We start from the raw sequence: 22,455 nt of genomic DNA, 5'->3' as shown, positions 1-22,455 counted from the left end.
ATCTTAAAAATGCTGCTCTACTGTTCCTTTGTCTTGTATTCAGTTCTTGAGAAATCTAACGCCAGCCTAATTTTTTTTTTTTTTTTTTACCTTTATGAGTAGTTTGATCTTTCTGTCTTAAGCCCTGAGGATTCTTTATGCTTTGTTCTTAAAGACTATGAGCTTTACTAAGAAAAGTCTTAGAGTTTATTTTCTCCAAGTCAATTTTCTCAAATGAGCTCTTTCAATATCTTATTTCCAAAACAAGTTTTATTGGATTATAGTTTTGAATATTAGTTCTGATTTATTTTTTTATTTATTTGCTTGCTTTTCTTCCTCAAGGATACCAATTTCACGTATGTTGAAACTTCTTTTCCTGGCTTCCATTTTAACCACTTTTTTTCAGAACTTTTTTGTTTCTCTCTTTAATTTTCATTCTCCTGGCTCTTTTTCTATCTTTCTTTGATATACCTTATTAAATCTTCCTTGGAATCTGTTTTTCTTTGAGCCTAATGTTTCTGATATAGTTTGCTTTCTTTTAATCCTTTTTCAAATTATTCCTTATAGGCACTCTATACGATAGGGACAGAGTAAAGGGACAAAGTTGGTGATTAAATAGTTAATCCCACTAAGGCATCATAAGTAAAGGAAAAAGTATGAGAGACTTCTGTAAGTTAATGATCACTCAAGAAAGCAGGTTTGCTTAACCGCAACACCAAGCAGGCTTGCTTAGCAAGAAAACCATGCAACAGAAGCATGATACATGCCCCAGAACAATAAAACATGGTGGAATGAGACCCACATCCTGCTCAGAGAGCTTAGTAAGTTAATGTTTCCCAGGACATGCTCCTCTATGCACACTAAAAATGAAAATATAAGGAAAAGGTGACATTGTACTGAAACCTGAGATGATTTACCATATTTTAGTATATGTTGCCACATTTTTGCTCATTTCCATTGTACCATGACAGTCCCAGTTTGACCATGTATGGACAGGAAAACTCCCTGGCCCGACTTGGAGGAGGAACTAATGATGTAAGTCTTGATGTCTACTCAATGAGGACAAAGGCAGTCTTCCCCTCCCCACTTTTCCTTTGATCATAAAACTGTAGCCCACTAAGTTCTTGGGATGACACTTCCTTGTCCTCCCACTTGTAAGCCTCACAGCATCCTATTCCAGTAAATCACTTCTTATCTATCACTTTACCTCTTGCTGAATTCTTTCTGCACAGAGAAAAAAAGAACCTCTTGCTCCTTGGAGCACCCCCACCTAGAGATGCATTTCTGTGGCTTCATAAGGACCTCTGAAACAAAGGGAAATGTAAAAGAAAGGTAGCTAGAGTGGAAAGAAATAGAAGGCAATACACTGCAGTTAAATATTTTACTTTTACTTATTTTATCCCAAATATGATGTCATAAATCTCTACAAGGATGTGAAAAGGACCACTAATTAGAGGAGACCTAAGGCTAAGATTTACTAACACCACAGTCATTCCACCTCTGGTGACAACTGGTTGTCAACCACATGCAAAGTGCTTTGCATACATTCTCTCCCTAGTACTTTTTTCCTGAGAATATCCTGTAAATAGACTTTTGCTCACTTCGCCTACCATTAATTTCTAGTAGTATCTAATTTCCTTTCCTTACAGTATTTATTTCTTCTATAGTTGTATTATGCACATACATATTATATATTATATTATATACACATATATATTATAGTTGTATTATACACATATATACCTATAAAATGTATAGCAACATTGCTATGTTTTTATATGAAGTACTTATGTCTAGAGAAAATGTAGCCCTTTTAATACATTAATGCAACACTTTATGAATTTGTTCAGATAGTGTATGAGCTATTTCCAGGCAACAGAGTCCCCTTTTCTAGAACTTCTAAAAATATCTTAAATATTATATATATACATATATACTCTTAACCTAAGTTTAGTTATATTTTTTAAGTTACAAAAAATCTTTGTATGAATAATCTCCTGTGGTAGGCTAAATAATGACCCCCAAGAAGTTCTTGTCCTAATTCTCAAAACTTATATATATATGTTCCTTTATGTGGCAAAAGGGACTTTACAGATATGAGTAATTTAAGGAGCCTGGTATGGAAAGCTTATCTTAAATTATCTGGGTGGGCTCAAAAAGTAACCACTGGGTTCTTATGAGAGAGGCAAGAAGGTCAAATGAAGGAGAAGGCAATGTCAAACAGAAGCAGAGATTAATCATGTGGCCACAAGCCAAGGAAAGCTGGCAGCCTCTAGTATTTGGAAGAGGCAAGGAATGGATTCAGATTCTTCCCTGGAGCCTCCAGAAAGAACAAGCCCTGCTGACACCATGATTTTAGACTTATGAGATTCTTATTTGACTTTTGACTTTGAAAATTATAAAAGAATAAAAGTGTGCTGTTTTAAGCCACTAAATTTGTGGTCATGTGTTACAGCAGCAATAGGAAGCTAATACACTTACTATATAAATTGTAAACTTTTAATGAAACCTGACAGCTGCCTTCTCATCTTTGAAGCCAAACTACCTTCTCTCTTTGCTCTACTAGCCCACCTCCTGGGTTCTTGTACCACTTATTTCTACCTCTTGAAAAATCTGTGAGCCATCCTTGGCTGAGAAGTGGGTTTATTCAACCAATGGCTCTACAACAGTGAAAAGTTGCCAGCTTCTCAGTGGTATTTCAGGTGTTCACCATACTTCTCTCTTCTTCAAACACATATCCTATAATTCCAAGAAAGTAATTTTTCCACCCTCACCTGGTACTTTTTTCCGGAGAATGTCCTGTAAATAGATCTTTGCTGACTCAGTCTACCATTAATTTCTAGCAGTATCTAATTTCTTTTTCTTACAGTATTTATTTCTTCATCAGTTGTGTTATACACACAATTGGGATGAAAATTAAAACCTATCCTGACAGTTATATCTAAGAAAGAAGCACACCCAGCTTGCCAGATCACAATAACTTTTCAACATTAAAGTTCCTGAATCTGAAGTGTTTTAGGCAATATTGTGATTTATTGGTATATTATATTCCTACGACTGCTGTAACAAACAGCATGAATTTATCTTACAGTCTGGGAGTCAGAAGTCCAAAATGGGTCTCACTGGGCTAAAATCAAGACCTTGAAGGGGTATGTTCCTTCTGGAGGCTTTAGGGGAGAATCCATTTGCTTGCCTTTTCCAGATTCTAGAGGGCTCCTTCATTCCTTGGCTCAAGATCCCTTCCTCCACATTCAAGACCAGCGTTTTAGCATCAAGTCTCTCCCTTTCCTTTCTGCCTCCCTCTTCCACTTGTAAGAATCCATGTGATTACATTGGACCCACTGGGATAATCCAGGATAATTTATCCATCTCAAAGTTAGATGATTAGCAACCTTAATTCCATTGCAACCTTAATTCTCCTTTGCCGTATAACCTAACATAGTCACTGTTTCAAGCAATTAAGACAAGGGCATCTTTTCTGAGGAGGGGATCATTATTCTGCCTATCAGAATTGATAAAAATATTTACTGGAATTTCATTCATATCCTGAAACTACTTAGTTGTAGAAACTTTGAAAAGCTAGTCCTTTTTTGTCCCATATGGGAAATTAAGAGTTCTGAACTAGCAACTCTTCTGGATGAAGCAGTGAAAGAACTATTTGTATTTGAAAGATGTAAAACATCTAACATAGATTCCATGCTATAAGCAAAATCTGTTTGGGGGAAAAGTCAGATTCCAAAATATTCTGAAGTCCTACAAGGGACATTTTACTTATAACTAAAAGTCTAGAAGAATTCTCTTCTGAATAAAGGTTTCTCTGAAAATGTGAAAAACACATCCATTAATACTGATAGCCAATATCTTTTAAGCTCTATTATTTCAAGTAGTCAACAATAAAAACAATAACTAAATTATTCACAAGTTACAGTCATTGTTCATTTGTCAGCATGCAAGTTATTTTCCAAATCAGAGGGGGTTAAAAACACTACACAGAGTCTTTTTCAGAACTACTCCATAAAAGCAAACAGCAAGGCTATATACATTTCTTTTTCTCTCTGTCTCTCTGTAAAATCTCTCTTAATACCTACCTCACAGTACTGTTACCAGGATTATATTTTCTACTATTTTTTAGGTGAATAATCAAGCTCAAAAACATTATGAGATTTGTCCAAAGTCACCCAGCTAGGAAGCAGTAAAGGAATGAAGCTCGAGCTTCTACCTTCAGAACAAAACTGTTTTCTCCACAACAACGTCCCAAACATATTTCCCTCTTTCATTAAAAAATGGAGAGAAAAAATCTAAAAGAATAAAAACAGGTGTCCATTGCCTTGATTGGGTAGGAGAGGGCCTCATGTGACCATTTCATTGATTATGAATCTTCATTTTGTTTATGGATTTCTGCCTCTGTTTTAAGCCTTAGTCACTCATTTCTATCACCTGCACAACTTGTACAAAAAGGCTGGTAAGGAATGATGAGAATATACTTCACCAAGAGCTTTTTATGGATTGAGAGGTTCTTTGATTCCACATCCCCAAATGAGTTTGTGCTGATATGAGAACTCAATTTACTAGGCCAATATAAAAAGTTGTATAAAAAGATAGTAAACAGGATGTAGTAGATGAGGAATGTAAGAACTCATGAGATTTTAGCACCATGAAGCTTCTTTCTTTATAAATAGACTTGACCAAAAAAAAAAAAAAAAAAGGAAAGAAAGAATGTAAACTAGGGAATAACTTTTAAAAGAGTTATTTGCTTCCTGAAATTTATTTTATTGCAAATCAGTACATAACAGTAGCTAGCCAAATTATATAATAATGACATGTTAATTAATCTTAAATTTTATCAATTAATAGTAAATAATAATTAAATTAAGCATACATTAAGTACATGAGGATCTCTGAGTAATGGCTTTATTTGTCTGAACATGGAGAAGGTATTCCAGAGATGCTGGGTCTTAGACCTGAATAATGACAGAAGTGATGCCTGGTAAAAACAAAAGGGGTGGAGGATGGGAGGGTCACAGAGGCATGGAAGGAAAAGAAAAAATTGACAGACACGTATTATTTTGTGTCTTCTTGGCCTGCTGTGCTTGTTGATCAAGCATGTCCCAATTTGCTGCCTCCCAAGTTGGCCTCCAGGGCTTAACTCAACTTAACCAGGGGGAAACTGACCCAAGTACAACCCATGCTTCCAGGGCATGGCAATTACTAGCCTTGGGGTAGGGAGAAGATAGCTGCTCAGTTTTAAAACACCCAGACTGCATGGTTAGCTAGCCAGTACATCTAGGAGCCAAAATTTGACTCATCCTATAAAATAAATGCACAATCTCTTATTTATTATTTTCTTTATTTTTGCATTAAAATAATGTTTCTTAGTCTTTTCTGATTAGAAAAAAATTAGAATGTACAGATCAACACAGAGTAAAATAAGTTGCCTATAATCCCACTACCTAGAAACAACCATTATTAGCATTTTTATATAAATCATTCTAGTTTTTAGACATATTATTTCTTTAGAAAGTAATAGTAGGGCTTTTTTTTTTACGTCTTGAGTTGTAGCAAGCTGAAAATGTCCTCATTCCCACTATAAAGACAACAACAAAAGCAGTGAAATAGCAAGTTTACAACTTTCATTCAACCCATCAGAGATCTAGAGCACTGGGTAACCAACTATCCTAAAATCTAGGAAGAGACAGGTGCTTCAGAAATATACAGGGAAAAAGTATTTGTTTACCTGAGGCAGAAGCTGCCAGACACTAGTAGGGAAAATCCAGCTGGAATAGTTAAGGCATTGGTGGAGGCCTAGTGAGGTCTGGCAAGAGAGTGTATAGCGCCAAGAATTGTAGCTGTGCTGAGAATTCTTACCCTCCTGCAGGCTATTCTCTATGGATCCCACAAAAATGTTTCATAAGAGTCTGGAAAAATGTCCCTGTGGTACAAGCCTGGGGGAGAGGAACAACAGATGTCTGCAGAAAAGGCATGAAACCCACCACACCTGACTCAGAGAACAAAAATCTTAATATTGGGAGGGAAGGAGGGAGGACAAACCCACTATAAGCTTATGCCCTATTGTAACCCATTGCAGCTGGAGAAATGAGCAGAAAAAGTTTCCACCCCTGAAGAAAGGACAGGAATTCCATGGTGGGGCTCAGAACTACAGCTGGGGGAGGGAGCAATGACAAAGTCACAGCCAGGAGACCCTGGGCCACAGTGCTTGCTTGAGTCTGAGGCTTAATCAGAAGTGAAAGAACACCCCCGGCCCCTCCCTTCACCACCAGAATAACAAGGGTAGAGTACCAAGGAACGTGAAATACTGCTGGGATAATTGCAGTAGCAAAGAAGCAGATCAGTAAGAAGTCAGAACAAAGGGAAGATGTAAAGGTGAAGGTGGAAGAGACACTGAGTAAAGCCATCTGATAAACCAGCCCTCGCCCTAAACACAGGGCATCATCACAGGCATCTGAAGATGGATTCTCCAGCGAGCAGGGTGCAGAGGAAGGGGTAGGGTCTGCGGGACAGGGCCAGCTCTCTCTTCACCTGACAAGTTCCTTCATGGATCTTGGAGGCATATAAGAACCTGGCCTCCAAGGCATTATGAAAATGCTTTAATCATATAGAGAGAGATAAAAACGTGTTTTATTTAAAGTTTCTTGTTACTAACTATTGGAACACAAGGCCTGGAGGCCTCCACTGGTGAACTGTCACAGGTACAGCACATGTCAGCAGTGTCCCTGGACGGAAGGTGGCCTTACATAGGATCATTCATCATGTTAGACAGAGAAAGACAAGATCTTCCAGCTTATCTTTTGGTTTTTGTTCTGTACTTTTTCTACAACACCATTCACTCTCCCAAAATTCACCTCATCTATTTTCAATACAAGTAGAATGCATGGTTTTCTTTCAAGGGATCTTTTCAAAGGGAAGGTTTGAAAAATCAACAAAGGCCAATATTTTTCACATGTCATATGAAACTTCTGTAAAATAGTGTACTAAATTTAACTAAGAGACAATAAAAGACAAGTGTCCAATTGTTGAACTTTCACTAGAATGGTTTTAATTATTTTGTATAACTAAAAAATACAATTTCATAAACACACAAGTATTTTTCACCATATTTTCTGTATATATCAATATCAAGCCTGCACATTTTTTCTGAGTTGGTCCATAATATCATGTGGTAATTATTTCACAGATATGGGGGTTTTTTTACTCACTGCCAGAAACCCCCTTAGCTATTCCACAAGTATATGTTTTTCTAATACTTAGAAGTTATAAAGAATTAAACATTCAAAGTACATTTAACTCTAGTATAAGAAATACAGCATTCCAGAAGGTAAGAAAACATCTTCCTTATGAGAATGAGTAATTTAAAACCACATTCCCCAAACTGATTTATAAATTCAGTGCAATCCTAATTATAATCCCAGCAAAATTTCTTGTAGATATCTGTTATGGACTGAGTGCACACGTCTCCTCAAAATTTATATGTTGAGTCACCAGCCCCAATGTGACTATTTGGAGATATGGGTCTTTGTGCAGGTAATTAAGGTTAAATGAGGTCATAAGAGTTAGACTTTGATTCAACAGAACCAGAGTCCTTACAAGAAGAGATAAGAGATATCGCTCTCTTTTTCTCTCTCGTGCCATATAAGAACACAAATGAGTCAGCACCTTGATCTGGACTTTCTCATCTCCAGAACTGTGATAAATAAATTTCCATTGTTTAAACCATGCAGTTTTTGATATTTTGTTACGGCAGCCCGAGCTGACTAACATAAGAGTAATAGCTGACTCTAAAAATTTGTATGGAAAGCAAAGAAACAAGAATAGAATAGCCAAAGCACTTTTGATAATGAAAAGCAGTGTTAAAGGGTACTCAGTATACTTACTATTTTAAGACTTATTATGACTTAAAAGGAGTGAATTAATGATACGTGCAATCACATGGATGAACCTCAAGTACATAATGCTAAGAAAAGGAAGTCAGACAAATGACTAACATACCACTTCCATTTATGTGACATTCTGGAAAAAGATAAACTTGGGAGATGGAGAAGAGGTCAGTGGTTGCCAGGCATTCGGTTTGGGAGGAAGGTTTGACTACCAAGGTCTGAAAGAAAGGAAGTTTGGGGGTGGGGGTAGGAAAATGTTCTGTATCCTGATCGAGGTGGTTGTTACCTGACTTGATACATTTGTCAAAACTCATGGAACTGTACACCCTCAAAAGAAAGGGAATTTTACTGTATATACATTTAAAAAACCAATTTTAGAACTGTGCCTAAAATCAAACCAACCAAATCACAAAATATAGTCAGAATCCCCCTATTTCTCACCATTGCATTGCTACAACCATAAATCGGGCAACTGCTTTCTTTCTTGCCCCTCTAGACTCTATTCCCACATCACAGACAGAATAAACTTTCAGAAACGTTAAGTCAGATGTCACTCCTCTTCTCAAAACCCTCCAAAGACTGCCCATTTCATTCAGACTAAAACCAAAGTACTTAAAATGGCCTACAAGGGACTTTTTATGATTTGCTCTTCCCCACTTGCTCTCCTAGGATGCTTCTGTGTCCTATCCTACTCGGGTGTCACTGACTTCCTTATTGACTCACCTTCAACACACACACTCTCTGGCCATGGGGCCTTTGCCCTATTTCCTCCAAATATTCACTCCCCAAATATTCACTCCCATTCAGGCTTTCTTCAATGATCACCATCTCAATAAGGGCAAATTTGAACACTTATTTAATTCTAGAAGGTGCCCCTACCCAGTAATTGCAATTCCCCTGTTCAATGATTTTTCCCCTAGCACTTATCATCTTCCATTAAACTAATTTATTTCCTTCTAAACTAATTTATTTCTAAACTAATTGATTTATTTCTGTTTATTTCTATCTGTCAATTGTCTGTATCCTAATACTAAAATGTAAGCAACAAGAGGACAAGAGTTTGGGTACTTTTTATATACTAACGTAACCTAAGTACCTAAAAAAGATTCAGCCGTTTCATAGGAACTTCATAAATATTTGTGGAACAAATAAATAATTGAAAACTATGGAAGTTTATAAGACTTAACTGGGAACTCTTAAGAATGTATAAAAGAATATGACCCATTATACTCTGTAATGACTTATATGGGAAAAGAATCTTAAAAAGAGTAGATATATGTACATGTATAACTGATGCACTTTGCTGTACAGCAGAAACTAACCCAACATTGTAAATCAACTATACTCCAATAAAAATTTTTAAAAAAGAATATGACCCATTAAAAGCAAAATTATATTTGTTCTACATGACCTGGCACTTTCACTAGCATTATCATGGCTGTCTCAAATGGCAAGCTTTAGAACAATTCTATTCTAAGCCTGGCTCTATATCTAACTCATTATGAAATCTTAAGCAAGTCATTTTCTCCCTAGACCTGTTTTCTGTTCTACAGAATAAGGTGTTTGGAAAAAAGCTTTTCAAGAGCTGCTGTAGAGTTAGTAAAAATTCTTATAGAGTTAGCACATTAGAATCATATCAGAAACTTCTATAAAATGCAGATGCCTGGGAAGGCATCATCTCCAAATGTTCTAATATAATTGATCTTTGTAGAGCTTAAGCACAGATGTGCAGCCAGGATTGGAAGCCACTGACCTAAAGCTCATGGTTCAACCACCTTCAAGAACAGGCTTCCATGGATATGTTACTGTGTTCAGGTTAAAGTTAAATGTGGATCACAGTAAGCTGATCATATTGAGATGTATCTTGCTGAGTTGATCAATATCACCAATGCTGCTGCAGACACCAGGGAGGGATACTCAGAGGCTGCACAGACAAGAGTGGCTGAAGCTGGGCTCTATGTGGGTGTCTCCCCATTTTACCGCTGCCTCTCGGGACATTGACTCTGTTGATGTCCAAACTCCTTAAGCTGCTAAATACACCTCACATCTCACTTGCTTCCCTTCTCTACCTGTATCCTTAAAGCTAAGTAGGTTGCTTGCTTATGCCAAAGTAGGTTACTTGCTTATGCCAACACAGCTGGATGTTCGTGATTTTCATGCACTCCTAGGAACTGTGCAGAACTTGTACAAAATCCTTTCAAGTTCTATGACTACCATTGATCGAATCTTGAATCTGAAACTTCAGAATCCTCACAATTAGCTGCTCAGACTTGTTCCAGAAATCTGAACCACACCAACTGATTTCTGACTGTGTTTTGGGACCACATTAAAAGAACAGCGCCTGGCGCCCTCCCACACCCTCAGGAGCTCAAATTCTGATAGCCATCATCCAACATCATATGCCTAATTGCACCTCCTTTTTCTTGCTCTCAAAATTGGTAGAAGCCTGGGCTTCCCTGGTGGCGCAGTGGTTGAGAATCCGCCTGCCGATGCAGGGGACACGGGTTCGTGCCCCGGTCCGAGAAGATCCCACATGCCGCGGAGCGGCTGGGCCCGTGAGCCACGGCTGCTGAGCCTGCGCGTCCGCAGCAAGTGCTCCGCAAAGGGAGAGGCCACAACAGTGAGAGGCCCGCCTACCACAAAAAAAAAAAAAAAAAAAAAAAAAAAAAAAAAAAAAAAAAAAATTGGTAGAAGCCTACATTTTGGAGAGCAGTGCCTCAGGCACCAGAATTGAGAACACTGGCAAAGCTAAGAAAAGGAAAATTGGAAAGGAAAATTTCAGCCAAACTAATGTTTTTGAGGTTTCCATGATGCCATATCTTCCATTTACATTTTTTTAAATATAAACGTCCCAACTATTTATTTTAACATGACGCACAAAAAGTTACAAATATCCCCCATTAATTCTTTTGGAACTTCATTGCTTAGTTGTTTTAACAGGTGTCATGATCACTTGCAATTGCAAAACAGGAGAATGTTCTCCTTTGTTTTACAAATTAAGACTCTGGGTCTCAGTAATCAAGGAATTTTTAGGACTTTGCATGCGCATAGATATTTTCTTTGTCTCTGAACAAGTTCTACACCCTACTGTGGGACATACAAATTACACACTGAACCACTTCCCTACAACAGTGATCTCTTTCCTGATACTTTATCTTTTCTCTTACTTTATTTTTAAGTGGAGAAATGTATATCATGCTTGTGACGTATCTTGGAAGAAAAGCCTCAATGTTAGTCAGCCAGTAATCGGTACAAACATTGCAGATATTCATGCAGACATGAGGAGACTCAGCAGAGAGTGGGGTGGGGGGGAGAAGCAAAAAGACTGTTCTGATGCTCACTTCTCAGATTTTGCCCTTGCCTTTGTACTCAACCTGGGAATGAATTGTGAAGTGCAAGATTTAGCGGGGCAAATCCTGCATAGGGAAGAGGGAAAGTCATCACAATGAAGAAAATGTGCTCCAACTTTCTTTGCACTCCCAAGCCACTAAGTCCATTGTCACATTGGGACTGGGTCAGGAACAATTTCAGTAACTGTCCCCTTGGCCTCTTGCCCAAGCTCTTTCCCCTAGATCTCTGTATGTCTGACTCCTTCTGGTCTTGTATGAGCTTAATTGTTCCCTTTTCAGAATTATGTTCTCCAACCACTCAATCCAAAATTACCTCGATGTAATTTATACTGTGGATCATTAGCTAAAAGTTTCTCATTTAGCCTGCTCCCTCCTTCAGAATATAACCCCCACAAGAGCAAGCAGGAACCTTGATATTCCTGTTACTCCTGAAGATGTACCTTACCTATAAGAGTACCTGGGTCACAGGGTATGCACGGTGGGTATCTACTGATTAATGGGAACATGAATAGTCAGAGGAAAGAGTGAAAGTGTGTCAATAAGTACAGTCCCTTAGAATCTCCATAATACGGAGGGGCGGGGGCAGAGACAACTTGGGGATCACTGTAATAGTAAATCAGGTCTCAGAAAGGAAGAGCCTGGCAAGCCACTGCATTTGAGATGCATTTCCCTACCCACCACTGCAGCCCACCAAAACAGCTGATTATGGTAGGGAGATTTACAGCCTTCCAAAGATGTTCACGCCCCAATCCCCAAAAACCTGTGACCGTGTTACCTTACAGGGTCAAAAGGAATTTGGAGATGTGATTATGTTAAGGGTTTTGAGTTGAGATTATCCTGGGTTATCCACATGGCCCAATCTAATCGTGTGTGTCCTTAGAATTGGAAGAGCAGTGCAGAAGAGTGGGCCAGAGAGATGGCATGTAAGAAACACTTGACCCAGCATTACTGACTTTTATGATGGAGGGACAGAGCCACAAGCCAAGAAATGTGGCAACCTCTAGAATTAGAAACACCCTTGAGTTTCCAGCAGAAAGAAAATGGGGACATTGGCCCTCTGACCATAAGGAATTGAATAACTGAATTCTACAAATAAGCTGCATCACCAGGAAATAGATTCTCCCTTAGAATCTCCAGAAAGGAACAAAGCCTGCCAACACTTTGACTTTAGCCTACTGAGATCAATATCTAACCTCCAACCTCCAGAACTGGGAACAGGTTTTTTGTTGTTCTGTGATATTTTGTGATAATATTTTACAGCAACAATAGAAAACTGATCACAACAAACCTAAATCAGAAAAATATGGCAGAATGAAATGCAAGTAAAATAAGTGTACGCATGTGGTGGTGGAGTGCAGACACTTAACCCCTCATCCATTCCTCTGATGTGTCCTTTGATCTGCGTTTCAAGTTACATGGAGCTGATCTTTCAGAGACCTTCTTCAACAAAATATTCCAAAATTATGTTATTCAAGTTTTAGTTTAAAACATTGAAAGAATTTAAAGAGCAAAGCCATGATAGCACATCTTTTTGTTCCACTGTGGTTAAGAGGGTCTCTGTCTCTCTCTCTATCTCTCTATCTATCTATCTCTATCTCTATCTCCTTCTGTCTCTTACTCCTGCATTGCCAATGATTATGGACACTGAGAAGGCAATTTTTTTCTTTCTTTAATGGAGACAGTAAAATCTAGAGGAAAAGTCTAAATTTCCCTATAGGATCTATACTAGTTACTCCATGTAAAGTACCAGTTGATAATATTAAAACAATATTTTCTAGAATTACCATATGACCCAGCAGTCCCATTACTGGGCATATATCCTGAGAAAACCATAATTCAAGATGACACATGCACCCCAGTGTTCATAGCAGCACTATTTACAATAGCCAGCACATGGAAGCAACCTAAATGTCCATCAGCAGAGGAATGGATAAAGAAGATGTGGCACATATATACAATGGAATATTACTCAGCCATAAAAAGGAATGAAATTGGTTCATTTGTAGAGATGTGGATGGACCTAGAGAGTGTCATACAGAGTGACATAAATCAGAAAGAGAAAAACAAAGATAGTATATTAATGCCTATATATGTGGAATCTAGAAAACTGGTATAGATGACCTTATTTGCAAAGCAGAAATAGAGACACAGACGTAGAGAACAAATGTATGGATACCAAGGGGAAAAGGGGTGGTGGTGGAAGGAATTGGGAAACTGGGATTGACATGTATACACTATTGATATTATGTATAAAATAAACAACTGAGGGAAACATACTGTATAGCACAGGGAACTCTACTTAATGCACTGTGGTGTCCTAAATGGGAGGGAAATCCAAAATGGAGGGGATATATGTATATGTATGGCTGATTCATTTTGCTGTGCATTAGAAGCTAACACAACATTGTAAAGCAACTATATTGCAATAGAAATTAATTTTTTAAAAGCACAATATTTTCTTTTCTTAATTAAACTTTTATGTTTATATAACAGTACCTTCACATAGAGTAGAGAGAAAGAAAAGAGAGTTATCCCATATACTCTTTATCCAATGTTTGGTTCACATCCTCCAGAGCTTCCCAGATGAAATCTGAAACTGGCCCCTACACACAGGGCAAGGAGAGACAGAGGAAGGAGGCAGACCATTATAGATTGGTAGGTGGCAGTGTTAATAAGCAAGGGAACTTACATATGAGAATTGTTTTGAGTGGGCTCAAGACTAGATCTCTGCACTTTACCTCCAGAATCTTAAAAGTTTATACAGAAGCCTTAACTTGGTTCATTCACATATTCAGTCCAGATGGTCTCAACAATACCTTTCTCTCTCAAGGCCACATCCTTCCAAGGCTCTCACTGTGGCAACAGTGGGCAGAGTAAACATTCCAAGGACAGGGGAGGGGGTGAGGAGGGTTCGATTGCCCAGGTCAAGTTCTCAGGTTAACCGGAGGTCAGGTCTTTTTGATAACCTCCTCCAACACCAATTTACCCCAAAGGTAACATCTTATAAAAACTAGTGTTGGATATCACAACTAGAATATTGACATATATACAGTAAAGATATACAGTAGTTCCATAACATCCAGGATCTCTCATGTTGCCTTTTTATATACACCCACTTCCCTCCTGCTCCCATCTCCTCCCTGGCAACCATTAACCCGCTCGCCATTTCTATAGTTTTGTTATTTAAAGTATGTTATATAAATACAGTCATACAAAAATGTAACCATTGAGATCGCTTTATTCGCTCAGCATGATTCTCTGGAGATTTATCCAGGTTATTGCCTATATTGATAGATTGCCCTTTTAAAATTTCTAAGTATTATTTCATGGTATGGATATACCAGTTTGTTTAGCCATTTACTCACTGAAGGACATCTGTGTTGTGTCTAGTTTTCAATTATTCTAAACAAAGCTGCTACAAACATTCAAGTAAGGATGTTGTGTGAACCTAAGTCTTCATTTCTCTGAGATGAATGCTCAGGACTGAAATTGCTGGGTCCTGTGACTCTAGCATGTTTAGTTTTTTTAAGAAGCTGCCAAACTGCTTCCAGAGTGATTGTTTACATTTTGCATTCCTCCCAGTAACGGATGAGTGACTCGTTTTGTCTGCATCCTCACCAACACTTTGTCTTGTCACTCTTTTTAATTTTAGTCATTCTGATAGGTATACAGTGAGATATCATTGTGGTTTTAAGTTGCATTTCTTTAATGGATAGTAAGATGGAACATCTCTTCATGAGCCTATTTGTTATCTGTAAATTCTCTTCAGTGAAACGCCTGCTTCTGTTTCTTGCTCATGTTCTAGTTGAATTGTTTATTTTTTTAAGTTGAATTTTGAGAGATTTAAAAATGTATTCTAGACACTAGTCTTTTGTCTGATATCTGGTTTGAAAATATTTTCTTCCAATGTCTAGCTGATCTTTGCATCCTCTTAACAGGGTCATTCACAGAACAAAAAGTTTTAAAAGTCTAAAAACTTTTGCCTAGCCCTAGATCCCAAAAATTTCCTGTGAAGTTTTGTACTAAAAGTGTTATAGTTTTATATTTTACATTTCAGTCTGAGATTTGTTATAAGTTAATTTTTGCATGTTGTGTGAAACTTGGTCATGGTCCTTTTTTTTTTTAAACATACGAATGTCCAATTGCTCCAACATTATTTGTTGAAAAGTCAGTCTTTTCTCTATTGAATTGCTTTTGCAGCTTTGTTAAACGTCATTTGGGCATATTTGTGTGGGTATATTTCTGGTTTCTCTATTGTATTCCATTGATTTATCTATCTATTTTTCCACCCATACTACAGTCTTAATTAACATAGTAACACGCTAATTCTTGAAATCAAGTAGACTGATTTCTACCAATTTATTCTTCTTTCTCTAAATTGTTATAGCTGTTTAATTCCTTTCCCTTTCTATATAAATATTTAGAAGAATTTTGTCTATATCTCCAAAAAGAAACCTGCTGGGATTTTGATAGGAACTGTGTTAAGCCTACATATGAATTTGGGGAGAATTGACCTTTTTACTATATTGAGTCTTCTAATTCATAAGCAAAGTATGTCTCTCAATTTATTTAGAGTTTTTCTCATTTCTTTCATCTGTATTTTGACTTTTCAGCTACAATTCCTGTATATGTTTTGTTAGATTTTTAGCTCAGTGTTCCATTTTTTTGAGTAAATTTAAATGGCATTGTATTTTTGTTGTGGTGGTGGTACGCGGGCCTCTCACTCTTGTGGCCTCTCCCGTTGCGGAGCACAGGCTCTGGATGCCAAGCCTCAGCGGCCACGGCTCACGGGCCCAGCCGCTCCGCGGCATGTGGGATCCTCCCGGACCGGGGCACGAACCCGCGTCCCCTGCATCGGCAGGCGGATTCTCAACCACTGTGCCACCAGGGAAGCCCTGGAACTGTATTCTTAACAGCAATGTTCATGTGCTCATTACCCGTAAATAGGAATATAATTTGTTTCTGCATCTATCCTGCAACCTTGCAAGGTTTTTTCTCTAGGTTTTTCAAATTTTATTATCATAAATTTCTTGAGATTTTTTACATAGGCAAATTAGGTATCCTGCAAGTAGGATCAGTTTTATTTCTTCCTTTGCAATCTGTATGCATTTTATCTCCTTTTCCTGTCTATTGCACTGGCCAGAATTTTCAGTGCTATGTTGAATAAGTATGGGGAGAAAGAATTCAATCTCCCATCATTAAACATAGGGTTTGGGCAGGCATTTTTATTCAACTTGAGGAAGTCCCTCTCTATTCCTATTTCTCTCCAATATTTTTTATCATAAGTGGGTGCTCAATTTTGTCCAATGCTATTTCTGCATCAGTTGATATGATCATGTGCTTTTTTTCTTTTTACTTGTTAATATGGTGGATTACATTGATTGATTTTCCAATACTGAACCACCCTTGCATCCCTGAAATAATCCCCACTTGGTCCTCAGTATATAATGCTGTTTACTTGTTGCTGAATTCTGTTTGCTAATATTTTGTTAAGGATTCCACATCTATATTCATGTGCTATGTTAGTTCATAGTTTTATTTGTGTCCCTCTGATATGGGTATCAAGGCATACCAACCTCATAAAATAAATTGAGACATATTTGCTCCTCTCCTATTTTCTGGGAGAGATTATGTTTAATTAGTGTTAATTTTTTTTCTTCAAGTGTTTGTAGAATTCTTCAGTGAAAGCATCTGGGCCTGGAGATTTTTTAGGGAGGGATTTCTTTTATTATAAATTCAATTTCCTTAACAATTATAGGGCTATTCAAATTAGTTGTTTCATATTGGGTCAGTTTAGGTAATGTATTAGTTTCCTATGCCCTCCATAAAAGAACACCATGAACTGGGTGGCTTAGAATCACAGAATTATTGCCTTCAGGTTCTGGAAACTAGAAGTCCAAAATTAAGGTGTCGGCAAAGTCATGTTCCTTCTAAAACCTGTAGGAGAAGGATCCTTGACTTTCTCAGCCTCTGGCAGTCCCGGACATTCCTTGGCTTGTGACCATGTAATTCCATTCTCTGTTCCCATCATCACATGGCGTTCTTCCTGTGTCTCTTCACATCATCTTCGCTCTATGTGTGTCTGTGTCCACATTTCTCATTGTTATAGGGACATCAGTTATACTGGATTAGGGTCCACCCCAATGACCTTATCTTAACTTGCTTAAACCCACTAAGACTCTATTCCCTAATAAATTCACACTGTGAAACACTGGGGTTAGCACTTCAACGTATCTTTTTGGAGAGGACGCAATCCAAACATAAGAAGTAGTTTCAGTTTGGGGAGGAATTAGTCAATTTCATCTAAGCTGTCAAATAAAATGTGTGCAGAGTTTTTCATAGTATTTCCTTATTAATCTTTTGATGATTGCAGGATCTGTGGTGATATTCCATATTGTGACTGGTATTGGTAATTTGTACCATCTCCATTTTTCTGTCTATCTTGCTAAAAATTTGTCAATTTACTGATCTTTTCAAAGATGTAACTCTTCATTTCACTGATATTTTTCTACGTTTTGTTTCGATTTCATCCATTTGTACTCTTATCTTTCTTATTTCCTTCCTTTTTCTTACTCTAGGTTTATTCTGCCATTTTTTTTCTAAGTGCTTGAAGTGGGAGCTTAGATTATTGATTTGAGAATTTTCTACTTTTCTAACATATACATTTATCATGATAAATTTTCCCAACAGGACTGGTTAATTATCTCTCACAAATATTGATATGTTGTATTTTCACCTGCATTGAATTCATTGTGTTCTTTAACTTTCTTTGAGACTTCCTCTTTGAGCCAGGGATTATTTAAAAGTATGGTGTTTAGTTTTCAAAGGTTTGGATGTTTTCCTTTAATCTTTCTGTTCTTGATATTTTTGTTTCCATTTTGGTTGGGGAACACTCTGTGTATGATTTCAATTCTTTTACATTTGTTGAGGTTTGCTTTGTGCTTCAGATCTATCTTGGTATATGTTTAATGAACACTTGAAAAATATATATATTCTGCTGCTTTTAGGTGGAGTGTTCTATAAATGTTCATTAGATCCTGTTGGTTTATGTTGTTAAGTCCTTCTATATCTTTTATGATTTTCTGTCTAGTTTTTTTATCAGTTGTTGAGAAAAAGTGGTTAAAGTCTGCAACTATAACTGTAGATTTGTCTATTTCTCCAGTCTGTTCTATGAGTTTGTTTCTTCACAGGTTTTGAAGATGTTTTTTGTCATGTACACATTTAGAGTACCTATGTCATCTTGGTAGATTGACCTTTTTATCACTGTGTAACCTCCCTCTCTGTCTCTAGTAATTTTCTCTTTTCTGAGGTCTACTGTATCTGATATTAATATAGCCACTCTGCCAATTTTTGTCTTTTAACTATTGTATTTAAACCATTTAAATTTAATGAAATCATTGATATATTAGAGCTTAAAACTGACTTTTTTTGTTTTTTATTTGTTTTATCTGTTTTGTTTCTATTTCCTTTCTCCCTGCCTTACCATGTGTTACTTAACATTATTTATTTCAATTTGATTTATCTATAATATTTTGAGCATATCTATTTGTATAGCTTTTCTTAGTGATTTCTCTACATATTGCATTAAATACACATAACTTATCAAAGTCTTCTGGTGGTATTAATTTACCAGTTTGAGCAAAGTGTAGAAACTTCATGTCTCTTATGTCCCTGTATCTCCTCTCCTTTATAATACAATTGTCTTAAATATTTCCTCTACATATATTTAGAAGTACATCAGACAATGTTATAATTTTTACTTTAACTGTCAAATATGATTTAGAAAACTGAAGAGGAGAAAGGAAACCTATTGTTTTATCATATTACTGCTCATCGTGTTTTGTTTTGTTTTGTTCCTGATATTGCAAGATTCCTTCCTTATAGTTTCTTTTCTGTTTGGAGAACCGCCTTTAGCCATTCTTTTAGGGTAAATCTACTGACAACAAATTTTCTTAGTTTACCTTCATCTGAGAATGTCTTGATTTCACCTCCATTTCTGAACAATATTTTCACTGGATACTTGATTCTGTGTTGATAGTTCTTTTCCTCAGCGATGTAAAAATGTTATGTCACTTCTTGCCTCCATGGTTTCTGATGAGAAACCTGCTATTATTTGTACTGTTTTCCCTTATAGGTAAAGTGATGTTTCTCTACAATTGCTTTCAGTATCTTGTCTTTGTCTTTAATTTTTAGACATTTGACTATGATATGTCTTTGTGTGGATTTCTTTGGGTTTATTATGTTGGGATTTTGCTCAGCTTCTTGAACCAATAGCTTTAAGTCTTTTGCCAAATTGGGGGATCTTTTTCAGCCATTTTTCTTCACATATTCTTGGGACTGTGTTCTTTTCCTTTCCTTCTTTTTTTTTTTTCCTAGCATATATTCTCTCCTTTGTTCATATTGGATAATCTACATTGTTTATATTCCAGTTCACTGATTTTTCTCCTCTATTCACTTCATTATGCTGTTGAAATTATCCAATTAGTGTTGTATTTTGATTATTGTATTTTCCAGTTCTAAAATTTCCAATTTTTAATGCATTCTATTTACTTGTTAAGACTTTTTTCTTCCTTTTTTTCCTTCTTCCCTTTCTTTCTTTCTTTTTCTATTTCACATTTGTTTCAAGTGTGTTTTAAATTGTTCATTGAAGCATTTTACTTTAAAATCTTTGTCAGAAATTTGTGACATCTTTGTCATCTTAGTTTACTGATTTTTTTAAAAAATTCCATTTGAAATCTTCCTTGTTCTTGGTAGAATGAGTAATTTTCTGTAAAGCCTGCACATTTAGGGTACTGTTAGGAGACTGTGAATCTCATTTGTTTCTGTTGGCTTTGGTGACACCAAGGTAGGGAGGGAAGGCTGATACTTCCTGCTGGAGTTTTCACTGATACCACCTGGGCTGGGGGGTTGGGATACCTCCTAAGAGCCAGGAAATGGTATTAATAGCATGAATCTAGATGCCTCACTTGGCCTTTGATGGCATGGGTTGAGTGGGGCCACAGGATTTTTTAATTTGATGTTCTGCCAGACTGAAGCTGTTATTTTCTACAGAGCGTCTGTCTTTCTGGGCTGTCCCTTTCCTGGTCCTTTGGCTAAAGAGAAGAGGCTTTTTTTGTCTGCATTCACGGGCATTTCTGGTTTTGTCAGCTCCTGCAGCTCCAAGTCTGGGACATCTGAGGCCAAAAGAAAACCCCAGGAACTCACTATCTTGTCATTCTTAGGTCCCAAGGTCTCTAGCTTGCTCACCTTCTTCTGTCCATCCTTCTGTCTTCTTATGCCTGTTTTACAATCTCCAGAGCTTTTATTTGTGATTACCAGGAGGAAAAGGGCCAAGTGCATGTCCTCCATCTTCCCATTTGTGGAAGTCCCATAGTTTTCTTTAAAAATTTTTTTTTATTTAATAAAAAAAGATCATAATCAACAGTACCCTCATCTTAACAGTCATTTGCTATTATCAACATCTTCCTTCTTAAGACAATTGTCATTTTTGCTCAAGGAGACGCTGAAGCAGAAAATACAGATTTTTTTGTGACAGCCCTTCCTTCCAGGGCCTGGTGCTGGCCTCTGATGGATGACCACTGTCATAGGTTCTGAAATCTCTCTGTGCACACAGACTTCTAACAGATGAGGTATGACTGAGTCACAATTAAGCAAATTGAGTTCGTTGCAGAATTGTGAGAATAGAATCTAGTCCAAGCAAAGGCAAAATAGTTGGCAGATCAAAGAGCATTGCTCTGAGTGATGAACCATTACATGGTAGAAGACAAATAAAAATAAAATTGAGAGAAGCAGCCAAAGGGGTGGTGCACGACCAGTGGGGAATGTAAGCATTTCCAGGAGTAGAGCCTGAATGTGGGAAAGTGGGTGAACAACTTCAGGGTTCAGACTGCTTTCCCAGAGAGAGAGGGGTGGGGGGAGAAGGGGACGAGACTTTGAGACGGGGAGAGAGAAATTCTGTCGGAGTCACCTCTGTTGGGAACAGGGAGAGGCAGGGAAAACTCAGAAGGCGCCACTGGCAACGAAGACTGGAGTTGCCTTGGAGGAGGGCAGGAGCTAAGGTAGAAGGGTTGGGGCTTTGGCCAAGCGCACTTGCAAGATCAGAGGGGACACCTGGGAGGAGACTGTCTGGCGGTCGCAGGGTGCAACGCTTCCCCGCCCGGGAGGAGCGAGGCTCCGACAGCACCCTGCCGCGGTGGTCCCAGCCTGCGCGCCTCCGTGCCCGCGCGCGACTGCCTCTGCGCTCTGGGAACCGGGTCCTAGCACCGCAGCCTTCCCATCCCTCGCCCGCACTTTCAGTCTTTCTTCTCAGCGCGCCCATAGACAATGGATGGCAACTCCCTGCTCTCCACGCCGAGGTAAGACCCGCTTCCCCCTCTGCCCAACCCAATGCCCATCAATCTCCGTTCTCTGCTACGAGTCGCTCACGAACCTGCCCTGCGGGCGCCGCGGTCTCTGCGGGGTTCGCGAGGAAACCGAGGACTGAACTTACAATTAAGTCCGGCCGCGGCTGTGCGAGGAGCTCTAGGGAGATCGAGGTCCCTGTCAACTGGCCCACGGGGAGCGGTGCTGGGTGAGCCTGCGAACCAGAGCAGCGCGGGGTGGGAGAGAGCTCGTGTCCGTCTCTAGGGCGGGGGCGCTGGGGAAGCCTGGAGCTTGGACTTTCTGTGGACCCAGCCTGGAGAGGTTTCGCGCCTTGTAGAGAGACAGGTTCCAAGGTAGGGATGAAAATAGGAGGGAGCCGGACTCGGGTAAAGGACCCCTACATCCCGTCCCTCTGGACCCGGGCGAGTGGCTGCGGTTGCTGGGCTGGGGAGATAGAGATGGGAGCGATTGCCCCCAACGCCCGACCGACCCAGACTGCCCCCGACGGAGACCCCGGATAGAAAAGACCTCTGTCCGCCCCAGTCCCACCCGCCTCAGCTGCCCCCAGCCTCCTGCCAGGCTGCGAGTTCCTCCTTAGCATCTCTGGCCTCCCGCGTTCCCTGACCACACCAGCCCTGGGGTCCGCACACGGGGGAGTCAGGCCCGCCACCTTAGACGCTGCCAGGTGGCAGCAACATGTTTTCCCTGATTTGCGTTTCGTCCCGTCTCCTCTCCCTTTGCCTCTACTCCGCGGTCCTTCCAACTCAGTCCTTCGCGAATTGAAGAAACAGATTTTAATAGTTCTACCCGCATAAACCTCGGGGGTGAATTGAGGCGATCACCGGTTGGGTTCCGCCAGCCGGGCAGGTGGC

The 22,455-nt window shown here is 38.7% G+C and overlaps 1 protein-coding gene across 7 annotated transcripts in view; it reads left to right on the top strand.

Annotated features, from left to right (window-relative positions):
- Positions 1-22,455, top strand: part of SPHKAP (SPHK1 interactor, AKAP domain containing) — a 200,971-nt gene that overhangs the window by 40,718 nt on the left and 137,798 nt on the right. For 3 of the 7 annotated variants that reach the window (XM_067027075.1, XM_067027073.1, XM_059052895.2), the window contains exon 1: positions 21,016-21,576. The exons of the other annotated variants lie outside the window; for them this stretch is intronic. In XM_067027075.1, coding sequence (XP_066883176.1) covers positions 21,545-21,576 — 32 coding nt within the window. In that variant the 5' untranslated portion in view covers positions 21,016-21,544. Of the gene's footprint in view, positions 1-21,015; positions 21,577-22,455 lie in introns of those variants that run through there. 7 annotated transcript variants of the gene reach the window in all.

Source organism: Kogia breviceps, chromosome 2 (genome assembly GCF_026419965.1).
Source record: "Kogia breviceps isolate mKogBre1 chromosome 2, mKogBre1 haplotype 1, whole genome shotgun sequence".
Taxonomy (NCBI): domain Eukaryota; kingdom Metazoa; phylum Chordata; class Mammalia; order Artiodactyla; family Physeteridae; genus Kogia; species Kogia breviceps.
This window is presented reverse-complemented; position numbering and strand designations above follow the sequence as displayed.